At 45.5% G+C, this 19,515-nt stretch overlaps 1 protein-coding gene across 3 annotated transcripts in view; it reads left to right on the forward strand.

Moving 5' to 3' along the window:
• The window catches only part of ANO4 (anoctamin 4), a 481,162-nt gene that overhangs the window by 335,769 nt on the left and 125,878 nt on the right, over nt 1–19,515 (forward strand). For all 3 annotated transcript variants that reach the window (XM_075344688.1, XM_075344690.1, XM_075344689.1), the window contains 2 exons: nt 9,119–9,163; nt 15,721–15,852. In XM_075344688.1, the coding sequence (XP_075200803.1) occupies nt 9,119–9,163; nt 15,721–15,852 (177 nt within the window). The remainder of the gene's footprint in view (nt 1–9,118; nt 9,164–15,720; nt 15,853–19,515) is intronic.

Below are 19,515 nucleotides of genomic sequence, written 5' to 3' on the forward strand. Positions count from 1 at the left end.
GACAGACAAGGGAAAAACAAAACTCTGTCACACAGCACACATACAGATAGGTAAAGACAATAAGAGATTCAGGAGGAAACAGAAGAAGGAAGCTACAAAAAAGAGGGGTAAACTCCACAACTGCAACAAGTAAATAGCACAATTTTCACCAGAGAATCTTGTACAGCACACCTCACAGACCAACATAGAAACTATAGCTGGCATGTGTAGAAGATTTCATCCAGCTTAAATAGAAAGGAAGCAGATGTGATTGGCTTCCCCACCACATGTAATCAAAAAAGCCTAACAAGCAGGCTAGCAGAGATTAAATCTTGCTAGCCTGCCTATGAATCAGCACACAGCAGGTCAACGCTCAAGACTGCCTTTGTTGATCCCAGACACCAGAGAAACCATTGGACGTCAGAATCTGCAATGTGAACAGACCCCGACACCGCCATGACAGTCAGCAAAGTTTGTGCAAAACTCTGTGTGACAATATCTCTGTATGTCTATTTTTACATTTTAAGGCCTCCTTCACACGTCTGTGCAAAAGCACTGACATTTTGCTCAGACCGTATGACCATCCGTGTGCCATGATTTTGGCACACTAGTGTTCACCGTGTTCTATACGTGATAGCACACGTAGAGCAGGAACTTTTTACTCACCTGTCCCTGGCGCTGCTGTCTCTGGCGCTGCTACTTCCGGGTCCGCGGTGCAGGGAATATGCATGAGATTAATGAGAGGGCCTGGAAGCAAGTGACAGCCAGCAGCACTGAAGATAGCAGCGCTAGAGACAGGTGAGTATAGAAAATAATTTTATTTCAAAGACACGTGTTTTCTCACACTGATGTCAAACAGATCCCAGCAGTGTGTGATCCGTGTGACATCAGTGCTGCCGGAGAAAAACGGACATGTGAGAAAACATGGATGTGTGCGCAGAAGCATTGATTTACGTATGAAAACAGACATCATACATACCGGAATTACGGACATGTGAAGGGGGCCTAATAGAGGGGATGTCCCACTATTATAGATTCAAATTGTCCCTTAAACAAGCCTTTTCATAAAACTAAGGCGGGCTTTACACACTGCGACATCGCTAGCATTTGCTAGCGATGTCGAGCGCGATTGCACCCTCCCCCGTCGCACGGCCGATATGTGGTGATCGCTGCTGTAGCGAACATTATTGCTGCGGCAGCATCACACGCACATACTTACTCTGCGACATCGCTGTGACCGGCGAACCGCCTCCTTTCTAAGGGGGCGGTTAGTTCAACGTCACAGCGACGTCACAGCAGCGTCACTGAACCGCCGCCGAATACAAAAGTGGTGGAGGAGATGAGCGGCAGGAACATGCCACCCACCTCCTTCTTTCCTCCTTTTCGGACGGAGGTAAGGAGATGTTTGTCGTTCCAGCGGAGTCACACATAGCGATGTATGCTGCCGCAGGAACGACAAACAACATCGTACCTGCAGCAGCACCGATATTATGGAAATGAACGACGTGTCAACGAGCAACGATTTTGCACATTTTTGCGCTCGTTGATCGTCACTCATTTGTGTTACATGCTGCGTTGTCGATACCGGCGCCGGATGTGCGTCACTAACGACGTGACCCCGACGATATATCGGCAGCGATGTCGCAGCGTGTAAAGTACCCCTTAGGATTTAATGCCAGATCAGAATCCCAATTTGCAGACACGGTGTTTCGGGGTGATTGCCCCTCATCAGTGCAAAGTATGGGGTATCTGATCTGGCTTATAAGAAGCTATTACAGATTAAGATACTGTAGATGATCGCTGTGTCCCCAATTTGAATACAACCACAATAATGCCTGTGCTACATTTGATTCCATAGAGACTGATAGCAATAACCAAGTACATATCCACCACCCCACTGAGGCTGCTTTCACACATCCGATTTTTCCTGTGCGGCACAATCCAGCGCTTTGCAGAAAAAACGCAACCTTTTTTTTGCCGCCGGTTGTGTTTTTTTTGCATAGACTTTCATTAGTGCTGGATTGTGCCGCATGGGCTTGCATTCGGTCCGGTTTTTGCCGCATGTGGCAGATTTAGCCGATGCGGCGACCGGATGGAATGTTGCCTGGCACGTTTTTTTGTCCGGCAAAAAAAACCGCTTTGCGCTGAATCCGGCCGATGCGGCGCGATTTGCAATGCGTGCCTATGGACGCCGCATGCGGCGTCCTGCGGCAAACACCGCATCCGGCCGCCGCATGCAGTTTTTTCCACTGCGCATGCTCAGTAGCTTGCCGCAAGCGGCAAAAACCGAACGGGCCGCATGTCAAAAACTTATGCAAAGGATGCGGTTTTGTCGCCGCATCCATTGCATAGGTTTTAGAGCCGGATTGGCCGGCTCTGCTAAAACCGGAGGTGTGAAAGCAGCCTGAGTAGACACATCACTCTGTTCTCATAATAGCTGGTCTGACACGACTTCCTATAGATAGGTGATAAATTGTGATTGTGGAACTACTCCTTTATATGCTTCCAAGCACATTACACTAACATTGGCCGAACTTGCGAATATCTACGAATTTGGCTAACAGTCACTTATACAGTGCCTACAAGTAGTATTAAACCCCCTGCAGATTTAGCAGGTTTGATAAGATGCAAATAAGTTAGAGCCTGCAAACTTCAAACAAGAGCAGGATTTATAAACAGATGCATAAATCTTACAAACCAACAAGTTATGTTGCTCAGTTAAATTTTAATATATTTTCAACCTAAAAGTGTGGGTCAATTATTATTCAACCCCTAGGTTTAATATTTTGTGAAATAACCCTTGTTTGCAATTACAGCTAATAATCGTGATTTACAAGACCTGATCAGGCCGGCACAGGTCTCTGGAGTTATCTTGGCCCACTCCTCCATGCAGATCTTCTCCAAGTTATCTAGGTTCTTTGGGTGTCTCATGTGGACTTTAATCTTGAGCTCCTTCCACAAGTTTTCAATTGGGTTAAGGTCAGGAGACTGACTAGACCACTGCAACACCTTGATTTTTTCCCTCTTGAACCAGGCCTTGGTTTTCTTGGCTGTGTGCTTTGGGTCGTTGTCTTGTTGGAAGATGAAATGACGACCCATCTTAAGATCCTTGATGGAGGAGTAGAGGTTCTTGGCCAAAATCTCCAGGTAGGCCGTGCTATCCATCTTCCCATGGATGCGGACCAGATGGCCAGGCCCCTTGGCTGAGAAACAGCCCCACAGCATGATGCTGCCACCACCATGCTTGACTGTAGGGATGGTATTCTTGGGGTCGTATGCAGTGCCATCTAGTCTCCAAACGTCACGTGTGTGGTTGGCACCAAAGATCTCGATCTTGGTCTCATCAGACCAGAGAACCTTGAACCAGTCTGTCTCAGAGTCCTCCAAGTGATCATGAGCAAACTGTAGACGAGCCTTGACATAACGCTTTGAAAGTAAAGGTACCTTATGGGCTCGTCTGGAACGGAGACCATTGCGGTGGAGTACGTTACTTATGGTATTGACTGAAACCAATGTCCCCACTGCCATGAGATCTTCCCGGAGCTCCTTCCTTGTTGTCCTTGGGTTAGCCTTGACTCTTCGGACAAGCCTGGCCTCGGCACGGGTGGAAACTTTCAAAGGCTGTCCAGGCCGTGGAAGGCTAACAGTAGTTCCATAAGCCTTCTACTTCCGGATGATGCTCCCAACAGTGGAGACAGGTAGGCCCAACTCCTTGGAAAGGGTTTTGTACCCCTTGCCAGCCTTGTGATTTTCCACGATTTTGTCTCTGATGGCCTTGGAATGCTCCTTTGTCTTTCCCATGTTGACCAAGTATGAGTGCTGTTCACAAGTTTGGGGAGGGTCTTAATTAGTCAGAAAAGGCTGGAAAAAGAGATAATTAATCCAAACATGTGAAGCTCATTGTTCTTTGTGCCTGAAATACTTCTTAATACTTTAGGGGAACCAAACAGAACTCTGGTGGTTTGAGGGGTTGAATAATAAATGACCCTCTGAATAAACTTTTCACAATTTAAAAAAAAAAAAGAAATAACATTCTTTTTTGCTGCAGTGCATTTCACAATTCCAGGCTGATCTACAGTCCAAATGTCACAATGCCAAGTTAATTCCGAATGTGTAAACCTGCTAAATCTGCAGGGGATTGAATACTACTTGTAGGCACTGTATATGCTGACACCGACAGATTATGTTGGTGAGGGATAAAAATCCAACATGACTAATTTTGGACCTCCGATCCTTTTGTTTTTTTAAGAGATAAGCCACCACCAAAGGAGTCTGATGTCAACTCTCTGTATTGAACACAGGAGTGGTCAGCAAAGCAAGCACTCTTGTGTTTGGGAGAGTCCAGAAAGATAGCTGCTGAACAAATGAACCATTATTTGCTGGACAGCTATATAAAGGGTATGGGGGGACTTAAGTCAGAGCCCCCAATATGTCTTTATTCCAATCTAGAAAGCCCTAATTTGCTGATCTACATATGCCTTTATATACCACCTGCCTTGGAACCTGCACCTTTATGTATTAATTTCTACACATGTACAAATTGTCTCTCCAGTAAAGGAGACAAACTCTAGCACAGCGCCACCTATTGGAAGTAGCGATCCTAAAAGTCACAAGTGGATTTTTGACAATCCTTTGCAATATGACTCAGGATATATAAGCCAGATCAGAATCCCAATTTGCAGACACGGTGTTTCGGGGTGCTTGCCCCTCGTCAGTGCAAAGTATGGGGGTGTCTGATCTGGCTCATGAGAAAGCTATGTGGGGACCACGGGGGAACACTATTCTCCTTAAGGAGACTTTGCAAGCCAGTCTGGCTGCCAGGTAAGGGGACTTATAGCTGCAATGCCCCTAAAATTCCACGGGGGAACACTATTCTCCTTAAGGAGACTTTGCAAGCCAGTCTGGCTGCCAGGTAAGGGGACTTATAGCTGCAATGCCCCTCTGGGAAATATTCAAATTGTCTCTCCAGTAAAGGAGACAAACTCTAGCACAGCGCCACCTATTGGAAGTAGCGATCCTAAAAGTCACAAGTGGATTTTTGACAATCCTTTGCAATATGACTCAGGATATATAAGCCAGATCAGAATCCCAATTTGCAGACACGGTGTTTCGGGGTGCTTGCCCCTCGTCAGTGCAAAGTATGGGGGTGTCTGATCTGGCTCATGAGAAAGCTATGTGGGGACCACGGGGGAACACTATTCTCCTTAAGGAGACTTTGCAAGCCAGTCTGGCTGCCAGGTAAGGGGACTTATAGCTGCAATGCCCCTAAAATTCCACGGGGGAACACTATTCTCCTTAAGGAGACTTTGCAAGCCAGTCTGGCTGCCAGGTAAGGGGACTTATAGCTGCAATGCCCCTCTGGGAAATATTCAAATTGTCTCTCCAGTAAAGGAGACAAACTCTAGCACAGCGCCACCTATTGGAAGTAGCGATCCTAAAAGTCACAAGTGGATTTTTGACAATCCTTTGCAATATGACTCAGGATATATAAGCCAGATCAGAATCCCAATTTGCAGACACGGTGTTTCGGGGTGCTTGCCCCTCGTCAGTGCAAAGTATGGGGGTGTCTGATCTGGCTCATGAGAAAGCTATGTGGGGACCACGGGGGAACACTATTCTCCTTAAGGAGACTTTGCAAGCCAGTCTGGCTGCCAGGTAAGGGGACTTATAGCTGCAATGCCCCTAAAATTCCACGGGGGAACACTATTCTCCTTAAGGAGACTTTGCAAGCCAGTCTGGCTGCCAGGTAAGGGGACTTATAGCTGCAATGCCCCTCTGGGAAATATTCAAATTGTCTCTCCAGTAAAGGAGACAAACTCTAGCACAGCGCCACCTATTGGAAGTAGCGATCCTAAAAGTCACAAGTGGATTTTTGACAATCCTTTGCAATATGACTCAGGATATATAAGCCAGATCAGAATCCCAATTTGCAGACACGGTGTTTCGGGGTGCTTGCCCCTCGTCAGTGCAAAGTATGGGGGTGTCTGATCTGGCTCATGAGAAAGCTATGTGGGGACCACGGGGGAACACTATTCTCCTTAAGGAGACTTTGCAAGCCAGTCTGGCTGCCAGGTAAGGGGACTTATAGCTGCAATGCCCCTAAAATTCCACGGGGGAACACTATTCTCCTTAAGGAGACTTTGCAAGCCAGTCTGGCTGCCAGGTAAGGGGACTTATAGCTGCAATGCCCCTCTGGGAAATATTCAAATTGTCTCTCCAGTAAAGGAGACAAACTCTAGCACAGCGCCACCTATTGGAAGTAGCGATCCTAAAAGTCACAAGTGGATTTTTGACAATCCTTTGCAATATGACTCAGGATATATAAGCCAGATCAGAATCCCAATTTGCAGACACGGTGTTTCGGGGTGCTTGCCCCTCGTCAGTGCAAAGTATGGGGGTGTCTGATCTGGCTCATGAGAAAGCTATGTGGGGACCACGGGGGAACACTATTCTCCTTAAGGAGACTTTGCAAGCCAGTCTGGCTGCCAGGTAAGGGGACTTATAGCTGCAATGCCCCTAAAATTCCACGGGGGAACACTATTCTCCTTAAGGAGACTTTGCAAGCCAGTCTGGCTGCCAGGTAAGGGGACTTATAGCTGCAATGCCCCTCTGGGAAATATTCAAATTGTCTCTCCAGTAAAGGAGACAAACTCTAGCACAGCGCCACCTATTGGAAGTAGCGATCCTAAAAGTCACAAGTGGATTTTTGACAATCCTTTGCAATATGACTCAGGATATATAAGCCAGATCAGAATCCCAATTTGCAGACACGGTGTTTCGGGGTGCTTGCCCCTCGTCAGTGCAAAGTATGGGGGTGTCTGATCTGGCTCATGAGAAAGCTATGTGGGGACCACGGGGGAACACTATTCTCCTTAAGGAGACTTTGCAAGCCAGTCTGGCTGCCAGGTAAGGGGACTTATAGCTGCAATGCCCCTAAAATTCCACGGGGGAACACTATTCTCCTTAAGGAGACTTTGCAAGCCAGTCTGGCTGCCAGGTAAGGGGACTTATAGCTGCAATGCCCCTCTGGGAAATATTCAAATTGTCTCTCCAGTAAAGGAGACAAACTCTAGCACAGCGCCACCTATTGGAAGTAGCGATCCTAAAAGTCACAAGTGGATTTTTGACAATCCTTTGCAATATGACTCAGGATATATAAGCCAGATCAGAATCCCAATTTGCAGACACGGTGTTTCGGGGTGCTTGCCCCTCGTCAGTGCAAAGTATGGGGGTGTCTGATCTGGCTCATGAGAAAGCTATGTGGGGACCACGGGGGAACACTATTCTCCTTAAGGAGACTTTGCAAGCCAGTCTGGCTGCCAGGTAAGGGGACTTATAGCTGCAATGCCCCTAAAATTCCACGGGGGAACACTATTCTCCTTAAGGAGACTTTGCAAGCCAGTCTGGCTGCCAGGTAAGGGGACTTATAGCTGCAATGCCCCTCTGGGAAATATTCAAATTGTCTCTCCAGTAAAGGAGACAAACTCTAGCACAGCGCCACCTATTGGAAGTAGCGATCCTAAAAGTCACAAGTGGATTTTTGACAATCCTTTGCAATATGACTCAGGATATATAAGCCAGATCAGAATCCCAATTTGCAGACACGGTGTTTCGGGGTGCTTGCCCCTCGTCAGTGCAAAGTATGGGGGTGTCTGATCTGGCTCATGAGAAAGCTATGTGGGGACCACGGGGGAACACTATTCTCCTTAAGGAGACTTTGCAAGCCAGTCTGGCTGCCAGGTAAGGGGACTTATAGCTGCAATGCCCCTAAAATTCCACGGGGGAACACTATTCTCCTTAAGGAGACTTTGCAAGCCAGTCTGGCTGCCAGGTAAGGGGACTTATAGCTGCAATGCCCCTCTGGGAAATATTCAAATTGTCTCTCCAGTAAAGGAGACAAACTCTAGCACAGCGCCACCTATTGGAAGTAGCGATCCTAAAAGTCACAAGTGGATTTTTGACAATCCTTTGCAATATGACTCAGGATATATAAGCCAGATCAGAATCCCAATTTGCAGACACGGTGTTTCGGGGTGCTTGCCCCTCGTCAGTGCAAAGTATGGGGGTGTCTGATCTGGCTCATGAGAAAGCTATGTGGGGACCACGGGGGAACACTATTCTCCTTAAGGAGACTTTGCAAGCCAGTCTGGCTGCCAGGTAAGGGGACTTATAGCTGCAATGCCCCTAAAATTCCACGGGGGAACACTATTCTCCTTAAGGAGACTTTGCAAGCCAGTCTGGCTGCCAGGTAAGGGGACTTATAGCTGCAATGCCCCTCTGGGAAATATTCAAATTGTCTCTCCAGTAAAGGAGACAAACTCTAGCACAGCGCCACCTATTGGAAGTAGCGATCCTAAAAGTCACAAGTGGATTTTTGACAATCCTTTGCAATATGACTCAGGATATATAAGCCAGATCAGAATCCCAATTTGCAGACACGGTGTTTCGGGGTGCTTGCCCCTCGTCAGTGCAAAGTATGGGGGTGTCTGATCTGGCTCATGAGAAAGCTATGTGGGGACCACGGGGGAACACTATTCTCCTTAAGGAGACTTTGCAAGCCAGTCTGGCTGCCAGGTAAGGGAACTTATAGCTGCAATGCCCCTAAAATTCCACGGGGGAACACTATTCAGTCTTTCATGTGTTGATAGAGGAGTAATCTATATTATCAGTATGACCCTCTTTTGAAGTTTGTTTCATCAACCACAAGTAATCCAAAGCCTTTTCCAGGTCTGCTTTGCCCAGTGTTTTGCTATGACCAGTGGTTATAAAATCTATTCTCTGATTCTAGCTGGATGACCCGTAATAATGGCTGCCAGGTATATATATTGCATGTGTAAATACGATATTTCGTACATAGTTTCTTTGGAGTATGAGGAATTTTTCCTTCTCTTTTTATAAAAGTCATTAAAATATTTTCTTGTGTTTACATATTCTGTATCTGAAGTATAGGTGCCTTAAAGGGAGCGGGAATGATTGACGCAGCAGTCTCCTTTGACTGTTGTGTATGTTAATCTCTCTAGTCTCTTCCTCCACCTCTTACAGGCTTCTGTCTTCAATCTCCTTTGCTTTCTTGGTAGTTGATACTGTAACTGACGATGGGTTTTCTTCTCGACTGGCTTCATTTTTGCTGTTCTTCCAGGAGAAAAATCTATTACCTGCACCGACGATACAAGTTCATGAGCAGGTCAGTGAAATTACCATTCATCCTCTCCTTTGTTTCTTGTATGTGTATTAGCATATCTAAACCAATGGTATACTGTATGTATAATAGGGTTCCTAGCTATACCCCATGGTTAAAGGGGTTGTCCACTACTGAACATCCAATTGGGCACTAGGAGGGGAAAAAAATATGTTAAAAAAATTATACTCACCACTTAGACCAGTCACTCAGGTCTACTGGGATCAACCATCCAGGGGGGATTTCACATGAATGTTTCAGTCAATCAGCAGCCTCTCATCTGCTCAACTTCTGAGGCTTTCAAATTGTGTCCAAGCAGCAAAGAACAGTCCAGAAGATATAATTTTGTTTCCACTTTTTTCCTATTCCCACTAATAAATGTCCTTTTAAAATTGGTAAACAGCAGTTAAAACTGCTAATTGGTTAATTATCAAGACTTAGGGGTACTTTAGACGCTGCAACATTGCTAGCGATAGCTAGCGATGTCGAGCGCGATAGCACTCGCCCCTGTCGCTTGTGTGACATTTGGTGCTCGCTGCCGTAGTGAACATTATCGCTACGGCAGCGTCACATGCACATACCTGGTCAGCGACGTCGCTTTGACCGCCGAACAATCCCTCCCTCAAGGGGGAGGTGCGTTCGCCGTCATAGCGATGTCACTGCGGCGTCACTAAGCGGAGAGGCGGAGATGAGTGGGACGTAACATGCCGCCTACCTCCTTCCTTCCTCATTGCCGGTGGACGCAGGTAAGGAGATGTTCGTCGCTCCCGCAGTGTCACACATAGCGATGTGTGCTGCCGCAGGAATGGCGAACAATATCGTACTGGTGGCTGCAGCGATATTAATAAAATGAACGACGTGTCAACGATCACCGTTTTGGATCGATTTTGCGATCATTGATCATCGCTCATTAGTGTTACACGCTGCGATATCGCTACCGCCGCCGGATGTGCGTCACTAACGACGTGACCCCCGACAATATATTGGTAGCGATGTCGTGTAAAGTACCCTTTAGTGATGTCCCCAGCATTGTAATTGATTACATCACAGGTCCTTCAGCATCACTTCTCTGCTGAGCTCCACTCATTACGATCACATTACGGTGACATCAGAATAGGTCCTTCACCACCACTTCTCCAGTGCTGAGCTCCGGAGTTTTTCTTAGATTTACAAGGCGTTGTCCAATAGTAAATATCCCCATTAACCATGGAGGATGGCTAGACTACATTGTCAATTAACAGGGATTTGCTGAGAGTTTTATCCACTTTAAAAGTGTTCATTATGTCTTACATTATACCCAACTCTCCCGACAATCTATTCTGATATTTGTATTTGTGGGAAATTTGATTATGATTATAAATTGACATTAAAAATTTAATTGTAAGGGCTTTAATAGTTCTTCAATAACAGATGTAAGCCAGAACTGCTATGTGCATTAATAAGATATCATTAGCACCTTTATTCTAATCAGTGGTAAAGGACTCTGTTATAGGGCACCATTTTGCTAAAGGGGAACTCCTCCAACAACTGTTGAAGGGGAGTTCCATATATTAATTATTAATAATTAATATACAATATTAAATACACCTTAACACTTTCTGTTACTTTGCTAAATATATATATTTATGAACATTTACTAATTGAGAAGAGTCCGTGTACTAATACATAATATATTACACACACCACAAGTCTACAGTTATTATTCTACTAGCTAAAAATACTTATAACACAACAATAGCATACAATTTAACCCCCAATTACCTAATAATATTACTACCCGCGTTATCTGAACACACACTCGATTACAGCCCACTCACCTAACACTCTATATGGTAATCAAGGGGTTAATATCAGTGATATGGCAACAAGGGGTTAATGTAGTGGTAGAGGGAGTTCTGTCAAGGTTAATGCAGGAAACCCACTATGCAGGGTGTTCAGTATGCAGGGGGTTAATATGAGGGGTTGTTAACTTATGCCGGCGTCACACGGTACGATATATCGTGCGATATGTCGGCGGGGTCACGGAATTCATGACGCACATCCGGCATCGTTAGAGATGTCGTACCGTGTGACACCTCCGAACGACTGTGAACGAGCAAAAATACTCACCTTATCATTGCTTGTTGACACGTCGTTCATTTTCAAAATGTCGGTCCTCCTTCTGTGCTCCGGTTGTTCATCGTTCCTGAGGCAGCACACATCGCTCCGTGTGACACCCCAGGAACGATGAACACAGCTTACCTGCGTCCCGCCGGCAATGAGGAAGGAAGTAGATGGGCGGGATGTTACGTCCCACTCATCTCCGCCCCTTTGCTTCTATTAGCCGGCGGCTGTGTGACGTCGCTGTGACGCCAAACGTCCCTCCCCCTTCAGGAAGAGGATGTTCGTCGCCCACAGCGACGTCGTGAGGGAGGTAAGTCTGTGTGACGGCAGTTACTGACTTTGTGCACCACGGACAAAGAATTGCCCGTGATGCACAAACGACGGGGGCAGGTGCGATCACTCATGCGATCGCATGATAAATCGTCCTGTGTGACGCCGGCATAAGTGGAGTCCTAGTATACAGGGGTTTGGAAGATGCAGGGGGAAAGAATGCATACAGTTTAGCCCATTATGTTCGTCATCCTCACCTGGTGGTCTGCTAGTCAGAAAAGACAGAGTGTGTGTGGGCTATTTGGCTTATAAATCAACAAAAACTGGGACATACAGTGAAGGAAATAAGTATCTGATCCCTTGCTGATTTTGTAAGTTTGCCCACTGACTTAGACTTGAACAGTCTATCATTTTAAGGGTAGGTTAATTTTAACAGTGAGAGATAGAATATCCAAAATAAAATCCAGAAAATCACATTGTATAAATTATATAAATTTATTTTCATTTTGTGGAGAGAAATAAGTATTTGATCCGTCTAGCAAACAAGACTTAATACTTGGTAGCAAAACCCTTGTTGGCAAGAACAGCTGTCAGGTGTGTTTTGTAGTTGATGATGAGGTTTGTGCACATGTCAGGAGGAATTATGGTCCACTCCTCCTTGCAGATCATCTCTAAATCATTAAGATTTTGAGGCTGTCACTTGGCAACTCGGAGCTTGCCTTGGCTGTATGTTTTGGTTCATTGTCGTTCTGGAAGACCCAGTGATGACCCATTTTTAATGTCCTGCCGGAGGGAAGGAGGTTGTCATTCAGGAGTTTACAGTACATGGCTCCATCCATTCTCCCATTGATGTGGTGAAGTAGTCTGGTGCAGAGAAACACCCCCAAAACATAATGTTTCTACCTCTATGCTTTACAGTGTGGACAGTGTTCTTTGGGTCATAGGCAGCATTTCTCTTCCTCCAAACATGGCAACTTGAGTTAAGGCCAAAGAGCTGAATTTTTTTTTTTTTTTCAAATTCTCTTTATTAGTTTTAATAACAATACCATGTAGACTCTCAATACAATACAACTGAGTTATAACACTAAATTACAGGTATTAAATCCTCAGACTCCCAACCCCCCCTCATCTTCCCCCCCACCCTTCCTCTGCGTGTGCTCTCTCCATGCCTAAACCTTTACGGTATTAGGGTGTGTCCTCCGATAACCTCCAGTAGATACCATGAGGTATTCTTTCTCAAATTGAGATCTGAGACTGATTTTAGTGTCTTGAAGCATTTGTATGTAGGGGCGCCATGTTTCGAAAACATTTTTAGTCAATTTTTCCTTGTTTGTCAACGTTTTTAATCTCTCCTTTTTAAACAAGAACTTAATTTTTGTATCGACCAAAGCTAGATTGGGGGAGGTTCGGGCTTAGCCATTGATGCAGGATGCTGTTTCTAGTGGCCCCTGCCCAGATAGAGAGTGCCGCCTTTGATCCTCTGGGGATACTTTGTTGGGCTTCATCTAGGATATTAAAAATAGCCCATTGAGGAGTTAACGGAAACTTGATCATATAATTGTTCTGTAAACCCAAATGTACTAATTTCCACAGGTCATATATTTGTGTACATTACCAAAAGTGATCATATAACGTAGCCCTTGTCAGCCCGCACTTAGCAAATGAGTATTTTGTGAATGACATTTTGGACTGGACCAGAGGTGATATGTACGCCCTATGAAAGATTAGTATGCCATGTCCGTGTAGCTGGCATATGGCACGGTCTTTACTAGGGTTAGGGTAGCCCTCAACAGGTCTGCTATCTCATACTCCAGAAACTCCATTTTCCACTTTGCCGGTCCCGCCACTTCCCCCTCCCAATTCCAGTGAGGACGCAATAAAGAGTAGATGTGGCTCATGGAGGTGACCTGCAACCTGGCGTTGCGAATAAAGGTATCTAACTTTCTTCCTGGGCCTTCCAGTGGTCCTTGAGCAATGTTTTTTTGTGCCAAACTACAAGCTTGAAGGAATAGGAATGGCCTGTGTGTGAATGCTGGAAAACGGCTAGTCGCCTCCTCAAAAGTGAGTAAGGAGAAAACCGGATCCAGTAGATCCACTGCCAGCTGGCACTTCTGCATGGCCAGAACCTCATACTCCTGTGTGGGCCTGCCCTCAAGAAAATGTTGGGTCCCCCAAATGGTTGGAATGGGGATACATAGCAGCTAACTTTGCATAACATTCTTACCCTCCTCCATGTTTTTATCATTGCCCAAAGTGTGGGGTGTACTATAATGTCACTTGGAAATTCGTCCTTTCTCAAGTGTAGCATGGCCATCAAAAATAAGTGTGGGTATATTGGTCTTTCAAGTTGAACATTGGCAAAATGGGAGGTTCCGCGCACCTAATCCATGGTATATATAAAATTCGTTGCTAGGTTGTATCTATTAATATTCGGCAAGTTAATTCCCCCATCCCTTATGGAAAGGTTGAGTTTAGTTAGGCTTATTCTGGTAAGCCCCATATGTCCCCAGATAAACTGCCTGAATGCCGCATTCAACGTCTTTATATCCGAGTTGGTTAGCAATAGTGGAAGGGATTGAAAAAGATACATCAATTTAGGAAATGCCACCATTTTTATGACGTGACATCGAACCGAGATTATGTTTATGGATAGATTGGAGCTTGGGTCTTTGTATATCATTTTAATTGCCTCCCTGAACCAGGGACTGAATTTATGCATGCTAAGAAGGCCATGCAGGTAGCTCCATGAGACCCTATCGAAGGCCTTGTCCGCATCTAATCCTACTATAATGTTCCTGGTGCAGTGGTGCAACCTGCTGTATGAAATAGCCCTATTGCCGTCCTAATATTGTAGGTGATCGACATTCCATGAATGAACCCGATTTGGCAGGGTAATATTAAGTCAGGAATTATTTGTTGTAGTCTATTTGCTAGAATTTTAGTGGAGATTTTGAAAGAGCTCAATTTTTGTCTCATCTGACCACAGCACCTTCTCCCAATCACTCTCAGAATCATCCAGGTGTTCATTGGCAAACTTCAGATGGGCCTGCATATGTGCCTTTTTGAGCAGTGTGACTTTGTGGGCACTGCAGGATTTTAAGCTATTACGGCATAATGTGTTACCAATGGTTTCCTTGGTGACAGTAGTCCCAGCTGCCTTGAGATCATTACCAAGTTCCCCCCGTGTAGTTTTAGGCTGATCTCTCACCTTCCTCATGATCCTGGATACCCCACGAGGTGAGAATTTTCATGGTGCCCCAGATCAATGTCGATTTTGTATTTCTTCCATCTTCTTACTATTGCACCAACAGTTGTCACCTTCTCACCCAGCATCTTTCTTATGGTTTTGTAGCCCATTCAAGCCTTGTGCCCGGTCTATGATCTTGTCCCTGACATCCTTAGAAAGCTCTTTGCTTTACCCCATGTTGTAGAGGTTAGAGTCTGACTGATTAAGTCTGTGGACAGGACTCTTTTATACAGGTGATAATTTAAGACAGCTGTCTTTAATGCAGGTAACGAGTTGATTAGGAGCATCTAAGTGGTCTGTAGGAGCCAGGACTCTTAATGGTTGGTAGGGGATCAAATACTTATTTCTCTCTGCAAAATGCAAATATATTTTTATAATTTATACAATGTGATTTTCTGTATTTTTTTATATTCTATCTCTCACTGTTAAAATTAACCTACTCTTAAAATTATAGACTGTTCATGTCTTCGTCAGTGGGCACACTTATAACAACAGCAAGGGATCAAATAATTATTTCCTTCACTGTATGCTAAGATTCTTTTCTCCTATCCCTGGCTGAGAGCTATGATGTAACTTTTTTTTTTCCCCCACCCACTGACCAAGACACTTACCCCATCCTGGCAGAAGGCTAAAATGGCTATTTCCCCCCCAGCAGACATATGGTGTTCATACCTGGGGGGGAAGGAGCTTCTTCTGATAGTGTGATATATATATCTTTTTTTTTTCTTTTTAAAGAATTGGCTCTTTTAAATATGAATACTATAATTTACGAATGCATGGTACATTACCGATATGCATAGTTGTATTTGAAAATATTTTTCTCAGAATGTAAGAATGGATAAATCTAATTTGGTAAGGTAAATATCGTGAGAAAAAAGAAATATTAATTCCCTGGTAATTCCGCATCTTTTTGGTCATTTACTTTCATTGACTTTATTTGCAGGATGGAGAAGCAGCTAAGCAGGTTTCGTGGATGGTTACCTAAAAAGCCTATGAGACTGGACAAGGAGACTATACCAGACTTGGAGGAGAATGACTGTTACACCGCTCCCTTCAGCCAGCAAAGGATTCACCAGTAAGTAAGGTTAACACATGCATTAAATTTGAGAAGACACAGGAATTGTGATAGTTTTTCCAATATAAGGAACTACTTGCTCAGTTGCCTGGGGTTAAACAGGTTTTCTTCCAAACATCTTTATTGCATGTCAGCTGTGAATTGAAATCCTTCGTGAGGGAAATACTTTCTGATTTAACACTGATTTGTAGACACTTTGTATACTGTAGTAGAGAACTGCATAATAAAATTTTACTGTTCACAATAGAATGGATAGAGCATAGCACAGTAGTCAAGGTCATGTCACAATCGTATACTATCCTACTTTTGTTCACTGTTAGGGCAGAATAAAGGGTATATACACATTCATCGCTTATATTTTGTTATTCTGGGTTACGTCTGTATACACTTCATTGCTGCATTTGTGATTCTACCGGCTTTAGAGTTGAAATCTCTAAAGGCCGCTTTAGACGCTGCGATATCGTTACTAGAGATGAGCGAACCGGTCGTGGTACGGCTCGAGTTCGGTTCGCCGAACGGAGGTCCCGTTCGAGTTCGGTTCGTCGAACGCTCGACGAACCGAACCCGAACTGCATAGGAAACAATAGCAGGCATTCACAAACACATAAAAACACCTAGAAAACACCCTCAAAGGTGTCCAAAAGGTGACAAACAACTCACAACACAACACAAACACATGGGAAAGTGACAAGGACATATACTCATGCGAAAACAAAAGAGCTAGACAAGGAAAAAGAGGAGGACACATAGATATATGAGTATATGCAAGGAAACGTCGATGCCATTACTGTGCAACTTGAGCCCTGCTCATTTTAGGCTTCCAATCTGGATAAATTGACTGAGCTTGCCACGTACGCCTTGGGGATCTTGTCGTGTCCTGCAGCCCGCGTTCTCTCGGAACCTGTCTTCAGTGCTGCTGGGGGTCTGCTGGCAGATAAGCACACGTGTCTGTCCACTGACAATGTGGACATGGCTCTCAGAGGACTTTTCTTCCCCCGGGTCAGCCAGGGGATGCGAAAGGCACGCCTATTTTTGAGAGTGCTTCATGCAAAGCATCTTTTTCTTTTTCAAAAGGGGGGTCAACTGATGCCAGTCAAGTGGGGTGTGTGTGGCCCAATTAGTGGAAACGAGGGAGACTGTGGTTGGAGTCCCCTCGCTTTTGAAAAAAGAACCAAGATGAACAAGTCATGGCTCTCAGAGGACATTTCTTCCCCTGGGTCATCCAGGGGACGTGAAAGGCACGCGTATTTTTGAGAGTGCTTCATGCAAAGCATCTTTTTCATCTTGAAAATGGGATCAACTGATGCCAGTCAAGTGGGGTGTGTGTGGCCCAATTAGTGGAAACGAGGGAGACTGTGGTTGGAGTCCCCTCGCTTTTGAAAAAAGAACCAAGATGAACAAGTCATGGCTCTCAGAGGACTTTTCTTCCCCTGGGTCATCCAGGGGACGTGAAAGGCACGCGTATTTTTGAGAGTGCTTCATGCAAAGCATCTTTTTCATTTTGAAAAGGGGGGTCAAGTGATGCCAGTCAAGTGGGGTGTGTGTGGCCCAATTAGTGGAAACGAGGGAGACTGTGGTTGGAGTCCCCTTGCTTTTGAAAAAAGAACCAAGATGAACAAGTCATGGCTCTCAGAGGACTTTTCTTCCCCTGGGTCATCCAGGGGACGTGAAAGGCACGCGTATTTTTGAGAGTGCTTCATGCAAAGCATCTTTTTCATTTTGAAAAGGGGGGTCAAGTGATGCCAGTCAAGTGGGATGTGTGTGGCCCAATTAGTGGAAACGAGGGAGACTGTGGTTGGAGTCCCCTCGCTGTGTTTTACATGATTTTCGAGGGGCATGACATGACTAAGAGGTTGAGTTTCATCATCTGCAACTTGTTGGCAACAGAAAGGCTGCCTTTACACCCTTTTGAGACCGAGGATTTTCGAGACCTTATGCCCATTGCAGTGCCCCAAGAGCCGATGGCCAGTCGTCACTCCTTCTCCAAGAAAGGCATGCCCGTGCTACCACAGCAGGTTGCACACAACCTCACCGATTCCTTGAGAAACTCTGTGTGTGACAGGGTGCATTTCACCACAGATACTTGGACCAGTAAGCATGGACAGGGGAGTTACATGTTGCTGACTGGGCACTGGGTAACTATGGTGAGAGATGGAGAAGGGTTTGCTGTACAAGTCTTGCCATCCCCACGACTTGTGTCAATCCTTCCTCTGTATGTACAAGTTCCTCCACTGCTTCTGCCTCCTCAACCTCGTGTGGGTCCTCCACCTCGGCCCAAACCCTGTGTGGTCAGTCCAACCTTCATTGTAACTGCGCCCAAGGAATCCCACACACCTCCTTACTATGCTGGCAGCAGAGCTCAAGGCCATCAGGCGGTCAAATGTTTACTTTGAAATGTAGGGAAAATGTGAGACACCGCTGAGGAATTGTGGACGGTTAGCTCTGGAGAGTGAGACCGAGTTTCATCAATGGTTGTCTCCACTCAACCAGCAGCCAGGGAAGGTCAGGTGCGACAATGATGCAAACCAGTCTGCGACCCTTCTTCAGGGCAATGTGACACACGTGCCTTGTATGGCTCACGTGTTGAACCTGGTTGTCCAGGAATTTTTAAAACACTATCCCGGCCTACATGGCCTTCTGACCAGGGCACGGTGTAACGCCTGCCTGGATCGACACACTCAGATGGGCTGTAAAGGATAGGCTAGAGGGAAGCCACTCACCAAGCTGGACACCCAGAACCCTGAAACCCTTTAACCCCTATACAGTGATTTGGAATTACACAGGGCCCAAGTGGATCAATACCTGTGGAAGGCTGCAGTTCCAGAGAATAGTAGTCATGCAGGGTCAAAACATTAATTGAGGAAGAGGAACAGAATGGGATGGCCAGGACTTAATCAGAAAACAAGCAGAGGTGAAATGCGGATCGGCCAACGAGGTACATAAACAGCAAGCAGGAAAAGTAGTCACAGGTAACAAGCACACAAAATCATAAAACTGAACTGGGGGTAACAGTAACAAGAGGTTCATAGCTTTGTCTGGCAGTGGTCTGCAGACAGGAGGGGCCTAAAAAAGGGTGCGGTGTATTCCCATTGGTTGTAGCCGAATGATGGTACTTCATCTGTGAGATACCCACCACCTACATTCAGCCTGTGGTTCTGCATCTGTCAAGGTAACACAGCCCAGTTGGTTAACATAACCTGCGTCCACCTGCGCCGCTGGCATCGACTCCTTTCCCATCATCAGCACTATGCACGAAAGGAACACGTTGTCACCTGGCGACCGGAGTACAAATTGATTGAGTGGACTACGTTGGTGACTTAACAGCCGTGTGCGGCAATGATGCAAACCTGTCTGCGGCCCTTCGTCAGGGCAATGTGACACACGTGCCTTGTATGGCTCACTGGTTGAATATGATTCTCCAGCAATTTTTAAAATACCATCTCGGCCTACATGGCCTTGTGCAGCGAGCACGCTGCTATGTGCTCACTTTCATCCTTTGCACCCAGCAGCTCAACAACTTTCATCGCTCCTGAAGTCTTAGGGTCTGGCGGTTAAACGCCTGAAATGCGATGTTCCGACACGCAGGAATTTGAATCTGCACATGTTGCAGCGTCTGTGGCAGCACCGCAGAGCCCTGCTGAAATACGGTATGACGTATACCCT

The sequence above is a fragment of the Anomaloglossus baeobatrachus genome, chromosome 4 (assembly GCF_048569485.1).
Source record: "Anomaloglossus baeobatrachus isolate aAnoBae1 chromosome 4, aAnoBae1.hap1, whole genome shotgun sequence".
Lineage (NCBI taxonomy): Eukaryota > Metazoa > Chordata > Amphibia > Anura > Aromobatidae > Anomaloglossus > Anomaloglossus baeobatrachus.